We start from the raw sequence: 8226 nt of genomic DNA on the forward strand, positions 1-8226 counted from the left end.
TATCAGCCACTTGCTATTAGAAGCACAAATCAGATAGTGTGATAGTATGTGTATACTCCTGTTTCTTTGCTCTGATTGGCAATAATATATCTGTTTTTTTCTTAATTTATTTACTTTAGAGGGAGTAGGGAAGAGGGAGAGGAGGAGAGAATTCCCAGCAGACTCTGTGCTGAGCATGGAGACCAATATCAGGACTCAGATCAGGACCCTGAGATCACAATCTGAGCTGAAACCAAGAGTTGGACACTTAACTACCTGCGCCCCATAGGTGCCCCAAGAATATATCATTTTTTAAGTGGCAGAAATAGAAGTTTTAATAAAGACTATTATTTTTAATCTATTTTGCATCTGTAATCATTTTGCTGGAGGCTTCTTTTGGCAAAGAGTTGGTTTTATTCTTAGGCAGTCAAAGTAGCACGTAGCTGATCAACAAAACGTATTTACTGTATGGATGGGAAAATGAAGATCAGAGTAGTTAATAATTCACCCAAAGTCACACAGCTGCACAAAGACAAGGTCTAGAGTATCCTCTCAGTCTTCTGATTTCAACTCTACTGTCTTTATGATATGCTTTGCTTCTACTCTATTATTTTGTTTCAATAAACAAGGACTATGAGAAAACACTTGTAGTTTGAAGGTTATTTCTACATTGTCCCAGGATGACGTGTGAATTTCTCTCATGCTGGATATTACATTTTTATTTTTTGTTTAGGAAAACAAACAGGTTGTCCCTTCTTTTTTTAGTACTGAGATACATAAGATTTATTTATTTATTTATTTTTATTTTTGATTTAAACTCAATTAGCCAATATATAGTACATCATTAGTTTCAGATGTATTTTCAATAATTTATCAGTTGCATGTTATACCCAGTCCGCATACAATCGCATGCCTTCCTTAATGATTCATGAGATTTAAAATAGGAGTTTTCTCCTTATTCAGAATATATGACTTTATTCAAACAGATAAGCAGTAGTGAACATTTAGCAGCTATGCAATGAAAAATTTAAAAACATGGCTTTTGTATTTCGTTTTACTTAAACACCACTAAATTTAACAATAATCATTTTTTTGTTAATAAACCGAGTTTCCATATCTAGGTCATTGCTTCATTTCACTCTTTTCCTCTAATTAATTTTGACTTAGACCTGTTGTCAAAATATTAGTTGAGAACTCTAAGGCTTGATCTGTATCTACATTTAGAATTCTTTTTTTAAAATTAATTTCCTGAGGTACGATAGGTTACAAATACTTCATCGAAATGAATGGAAAATTGAGCAGGGAATTAAAAGAAAATAAATATTGAAGTGCCAGCTTCCCTTAGTAGGAAATGAAGAAGCAGATGTGTTGTGTTCCTCCAGGAACCCGACTGGTTTCATGACCATAAATTTACTGTCATCTTAAAATAAAAATGTTTAAATAGCTCTTAAGCAGATTCTTCAAATAGAATATTTTAGAGTCAGTCAAATTAAACTTGCATTTTAAGAGATTTACTCATAGCAGCCACATCCCAGCTACCTGGCATGTAAGAAAAAGCAATCCAAAGAGGAGAAAACTCCTATGTGAAGGAATGTGTTAAATATTGAGAATGCAGGGGCACCTGGGTAGCTCAGTGGGTTGAGCCTCTGTCTTTGGCTTGGGTCCCATTCTCAGGGTCCTGATATAGAGTCCCACATCTGGCTCTCTGCTTGGCAAGGATCCTGCTTCCCCCCACCCTCCTCTGACTGCCTCTCTGCCTACTTGTGATCTCTCTATCCAATAAATAAATAAAATCTTTAAAAAAATATTGAGGATGCAAAGGTAAATTGGACATGGGTCCTAATTCATTGAGAAGGTGATGTTTAAAGTGAGTATTTAGAAAAAATCTTTTTTGTCTCTTGCAGAGACAGAGAACATGCAGGAGTACTAGTGTGGGAGGAGGAAGAGCAGAAGGAGAGAGAGAAGCAGACTCCCCACTGAGCAGGGAGTCTGTCCTGGTCCTCAATCTCAGGACCCTGAGATCTTGACCTGAGCCAAATGCAGATGCTTAACGGACTGGGCCACCGAAGTGCTGCCCCTGGAAAAGTTTCCTTTTAAGGAAGTTTACTGTCCAGTGCAAAAGCTCCTAAGGTGATACTTCTGGCATGTTTGAGAATACAGAAAGGAATACTGTATTAAATAGAAGGAATAAAAGAGAGAGTTGAAGGAGCTGAGGACAGACATGTAGCAAGAAACAAGATCATGGTGGAAATTGTTGGTAATTGTGAAAGTTGGACTTTTATTAAGTGAAATGGAGTACTGGATTAAAACGTAATACATAATATATACATACACATAAAGCATATATACAGTATAGACATATAATACCCCATATATCACAACTATGACACTACCACCTTGATTTGAGAAACTATTGTCTCTGACTTGCATTAACACAAGACCCTCCTAATTAAATGCCTGCTTCATCCAATAAACCTCCTACAGTTTATCTCCTAAAAGCAGCTAGTAAAATTTTTTTCCCCCAAAAGATACTGTAGGCAAATCAAGAGACCCAGTGTTCTTTCCCTCCTTTATCATTAGTTATGTTCTAGGCTGTTTAGAGAATCCATGACCTAACAAATATCAGAGGCAAAAGCAACCTGATGCAGGACTGAATCCCAGGACCCTGAGCCAAAGACAGATGCTTAACTGACTGAGCCACCCAGTGGCTCCGTGTTGCAGAATTTCTTAGCAAGAATTTAATCCTCAATTTATATAATTAATAATTTTCTGTTTACCTTAGATCCCTTTCCAAAATTCTGCATAATGAAATTTCCCTTCTCTTACCTAATTTGGTTAGTCTAGCAGTTTCAAATATTATACAATATATTGGGAAGATTCTAAATAAGAGATAGAAAACTACGAAGACACTTCAAGGAAACCTAAAATTAAAATTTCAAAAGGTATAATCTTAATTATGATCCATCAGATACTTAGTGCCTGGCAATCTGTTCCATCTCTCTTTTAGGAGTTGCCATGAAAAAGAAGTTACACACACACACACACACACATATGGTAGCATGAGTTCTTGTTTTCTGCTTGGAGACACTATTTTATGCAGTTTGAAACATTCAGTGTCTGATGCTTTTTTACTAATAGGACCCTCTCATGTTACAGAATGATGTTCCTCCTCTCTTCACCACATACATATAAGTAGTGTATGTGTAAATATATACTTATATGAGTTTATTTATCTGCACACAAACACAACTGCACACAAATACATTTACAACATGACTTGACTATCTTGAGGCAATTGGGTTGATTTACAGCTTAAAACAGTGAATTTACTTTAAAAAATAACTATTTTTTCTATATTTAAACTGAAAAACATAATCCTGGCCCCTGTGTGGCTCAGTGGGTTAAAGCCTCTGCCTTCGGCTCAGGTCATGATCCCAGGGTCCTGGGATCCAGCCCAGCACTGGGCTCTCTGCTCAGCAGGGAGACTGCTCCCCCCCCCACCGCCTGCCTGTCTGCCTACTTGTGATCTCTATCTGTCAAATAAATAAATAAAATCTTAAAACAAACAAACACAATCCCTGTTCTAAATACCTTTACAAACTCTTCGTAGGTGGCAGATTGTGTTGATGCTCTATCCAATAGGTATCACTCCTCCAAATATTCTTAATGACAGAAACTTCCTTTTCTTTGATAGAGGCTGAAAATGGGAGATTCTTATTTTTGTCAGTTTTCCTTGCAGCTGTGTTGGCCATGTGGCATAGCCGTATGACTGCGAAGCCATTAAGGACATAATCTATTGGCATCTGGAGATGATTTACTTCATACTACAAGGAGATAATGTGAAAGAATTCTTTTGCCTTGTTCCTTGCTTTCTTCTTTGGATATATTGGTGTTTAGATGTCATTCTTGGAGCTATGGCGACTGTTCCATGACCATGAGATACCAAGCCCGAGAAGGAAGGCCAACAAATGAGGATGGGGAAATGGAAGAGACTGAATTCTTGATGAGAATGATTAGTTGCTGAACCAAACCTAGGATAATCTAGTTTTAAGCTAGATGAGAGAAACAAGCTCCTGTTTAAAATGGGTTTTTAATTGAGCATTCTGCAACCTGAAGCTAGAAACTTTCTAACTAGTAACACAGGTTGAAGGTTACCTTCCCAGGATATTAAATAAGAAATATGTTACTTAAATAAATGACCATTGTCATGAAATTCTTATTCCCTTTTGGAAAACACTGAGGAGAGAAACTGTAATTTATCATGAGGAGATAGTAAGTTTGTGCAGATTTAAACTTAAATTTTACCTATTATCTTTGGTTCCCCTGGACTATGATCTTTGTTCACTATACCCTATGGTCTTAGAAATATAAACATTCTCCAATATTTTTTTAAAGATTTTATTTATTTATTTGACAGACAGAGATCACAAGTAGGCAGAGAGGCAGGCAGAGAGTGAGAGGGGGAAGCAGGCTCACTGCTGAGCAGGGAGCCCGATGTGGGGCTCAATCCCAGGACCATGGGATCATGACCTAAGCTGAAGGCAGAGGCTTTAACCCACTGAGCCACCCAGGTGCCCCTCCAATATTTTTTAATTTTATTTGTGGAAATGCCAGAAGTTTGTATAACCCTTAATGTGTGCAAAATACTTAATCAAAATAGTTCTTTCAAGTCTTCCTACTAAGTAGAGCTCTGACTCAATTTCTTCTTTAATTTTATCCAAGAATTAAACATAATTTTGAGACTTACACTTTTATTACAAAATATTGATTGTCGAATGGGTAATGGAAAACCACTGAAAGTTCTTAAACTAAGGAGGGACAGAGTTTTGCTTTCAAAGATTATTCTAGCAGCAGTGCACATGGCTGAGTAAGAGGTACTATGTGGGAAAATGCTAGAATAGTAAGAGGTACTATAGTTTAGCAGTACAGTTCAGTTAAATTCTAAGAGCCTGTGTGGTAGCTGGATAGAAGTCACTATGGTCATAGGCATTGTTTCTTGGAAGGTGAGAAATGTGGAATGTTTTCTGAAGATTTGCATCCAAATAACAACATGATTTTCAGAAATATTTATTTAATTTCTTCTATATGCTCTGCACTGATCTTAACCACAGGAGAAAAGTACTAAGCAAGACAGAGGAGATGTTTGTCCTTATAGAACTTACAGTTTATAGGGGAACATAGAAATTAAGGGGGGAAAAAGTCTGATGAGTATTATGATGTATTCATAAGGGTATAAATAATGACCACTGACATTTATTGGCTATCATTATATGCAGGCACTGTTCTAATGATATTATTAAAGAAAGAGAGAGAGATAAAGAGAGAGAAAGAGACAAATCAAGAAACAGACTCTTAACTATAGAGAACAAACTAATGGTTCCTAGAGGGGAGGTGGGTGGGGGGATGGGTGCATTAGGTGATAGGGATGAAGGAGTGCACCTGGCGTGTTGAACACCAGGTGTTGTATGGAATTGTTGAATCCTTATATTGTAAACCTGAAACTAATATTACACTGCAGTTTAACTAAATGGAATTTAAATAAAAACTTTAAAAGCATAAAACAAAGATTTAATTAACACAACAACCCAAAGAAAGAGATGCTATTTTTGTCATCCTTATTATACAAAAATGAACCAGAGAAACAGAAGTTAACTAACTTGTCCAAGGTATTATTGGGAGTAAGAGTGGAAGTAGGAAGATGGGCTTCATACACATAACCTCTACCTCCATTGCCCCTACTCTTTTCTATGATGAAAAGAAATTGATAACCCCAGTTACTGAAGTGTTGCATAAAATGCTAATAAGCGGGTCTGGTAGAAATTTCCAGTAGGTGATTAAAAGTATAAACGTGAGAAGGAACATACAGAATTGAAAATTATTTTAGAGATATTCCAGGAGAGAGAACAACTGAGTTATTGCAATCTTTAAAAAATTTGAGATTAAGAAATAAGGAATCCTGGAGGCAGAACCCTTGCAGAAAAAAAGCCCATTTAGGATATGTGAACAAAGAAGGGATGAAACAACACTGTAGATTTCCATTCAGAGATAAAGGCAAGGGGAAGAAGGGACTTTACTTTGAATCTAGGGATGTATATTCCCTAGAGTGAAATGAAGATGAGTGAACTATTGAGTCCCTAAGGAACTAAAGACATGTCATGGCCCGGGGTACACAATCTCTTTATTTGTTTACACATAAAATCTGTTCCCTGAGGGAAAGGCTGAGCAAGCTTCTACCCTGTTTATAACCAAGTGTGTTATATCCTTAAATGCATTTTAAATCTATGTCCAATCAAGTAGTAAATGTGGTAATAATAAAGGCTTTATTTTTCTCTGCTTCTCAAGAGGACTCAAAGTCATAATCAGAAAGTATGATCAGAAGGATTTCAAGGGTATATCTGAATTTGAGTCAGGCTGAATCCTCTTAGAATCAAAGCCTCTGAGCCTGAAATTGCCTTTCCAGGACAGGGGTAAAGGTAAATTACCCCAGGAGAGGGGTAAATACCAAGGATAAGAGAGCTATGAGGCTTTCTGACCTAAGGAGGGTGAGTGAGTATCTGAATTCCATTTATAATAACATATTCCTGCTTTTGAGATGGAAGTTCAGAGGTCTGAGCTATGCCACTTTTTTTTCCCATTTTGTGCAGTATTGACATTCAAGTCAAGCTGGCAAGAGAAAGTGTTTGAGGGAGATAAGAGAATGTTCAGAGATTAGGGGCACAGGGGATACAGTATCTCCATCAGTAAGTTCCCCCTCTCTGGATGGAATTCTCACTCTTCCAGATTTATGGCTTTTACTCTGTGATATGGGGCAGTAACTCAACCCCTAGACCCTGGTCCCTCATTTAGGTAACAAAGAGTATTTTTAATTCTCACTCTATCAAGTGTAATCTGCATTTGAGGCCAGCACGGGATAACTAAGGATTCTGCCTCTAATTTTCCTGGTAAGGAGAGGGTCAAGTGAATGAAGAAATGGTGAGAAGGATGATTCTGTTCTGGTCCCAGCTTCTCCCTTCTCCCTTGATTTTTCCAGGAGTCATGTTTCCAGAGACCAATTTCAATGAACTTGCCTCTCTAGGTTAAATTTGTGCTGTGCTTTGCTAAATTTAGCTTATAAAGGCTTTAATAAAGGGAGAATTAATTAGTGGCCCTCAGGATCATGATAGTGGTAAAGACAGATTCTATGTGTCTAGGTTGGGCTAGTCTCAGGCACTTCCAGTGTATACACTCTCCTTAGTACAAGATCTTGCAAGGAGAGCTGAGTTGTTTCCTTATGTAACCCTATTTTTCTGTGCTCACAGATTGCCTTAGAGAAGAATGGCTCGTGGAAATGCTTCCTTTGTGACTGAATTCATTCTGGCAGGGCTCACAGACCTTCCAGATCTCCAGCTCCCCCTCTTCAGTCTGTTTCTAGTCACGTACATGGTCACTATGTTGGGAAATTTGTGCTTGATAATTCTAATAGGGCTCAATTCACACCTGCACACCCCCATGTACTTTTTCCTCTTCAATTTGTCCTTCACAGACCTCTGTTATTCTTCTGTGTTTACACCCAAAATGCTGATTAACTTCACATCAAAGGAGAATATTATCTCCTACAGGGGATGCATGACCCAGTTTTACTTTTTCTGCTTTTTTGCTATTTCTGAATGTTATGTGCTGACATCAATGGCGTATGATCGCTATGTGGCCATCTGTAACCCACTCTTATATAACGTTGCCATGTCCCCCAAAGTATGTTCCAGCCTTATGCTTGGTTCATATTTGATGGCATTTTCAGGTGCCACGGCTCACACAGGATGCATGCTGAGACTGACCTTCTGCGATGCAAACACCGTCAACCATTATTTTTGTGACATCCTTCCTCTGCTCCAGCTCTCCTGCACCAGCACCTATGTCAATAAGCTGGTGGTTTTCATTGTGGCGGGCGTCAATGTAATTGTGCCCAGTGTCACCATCTTTGTCTCTTATGGTTTCATCCTGTCCAGCATCCTGCGCATCAGCTCCACTGAGGGCAGGTCCAAAGCCTTCAGCACATGCAGTTCCCACATAATTGCTGTTTTCCTCTTCTTTGGCTCCTTTGCTTTTATGTATCTTAAACCATCTTCTGTTGAGTCTATGGGTAGGGGGAAAATCTCCTCTGTCTTTTATACCAATGTGGTTCCCATGATGAACCCTTTCATTTACAGCTTGAGAAACAAAGATGTTAAACTTGCTGTGAGAAAAATTGTGAGGAGGAGAGTGTTTTGA

General features: G+C 38.1%; 1 protein-coding gene across 2 annotated transcripts; it reads left to right on the forward strand.

The window, feature by feature from the left end:
• Window positions 1-5576: 5576 nt before the first annotated feature.
• LOC111153814 (olfactory receptor 8B3-like) lies at window positions 5577-8226 on the forward strand. 2 transcript variants are annotated; one of them, XM_022513062.1, is made up of 2 exons: window positions 5577-5626; window positions 7293-8226. In XM_022513062.1, the coding sequence occupies exons 1-2, from the start codon at window positions 5577-5579 to the stop codon at window positions 8224-8226; spliced, it is 984 nt and encodes a 327-aa protein (XP_022368770.1). The 2 variants fall into 2 exon arrangements, with proteins under 2 accessions (XP_022368770.1, XP_022368771.1); XM_022513063.1 differs by lacking the exon at window positions 5577-5626 and having other exon boundaries at window positions 7285-8226.

This window comes from Enhydra lutris, unplaced genomic scaffold (assembly GCF_002288905.1).
Source record: "Enhydra lutris kenyoni isolate GAN:26980312 unplaced genomic scaffold, ASM228890v2 scaffoldscaffold34, whole genome shotgun sequence".
NCBI classification, from domain to species: Eukaryota; Metazoa; Chordata; class Mammalia; order Carnivora; family Mustelidae; genus Enhydra; species Enhydra lutris.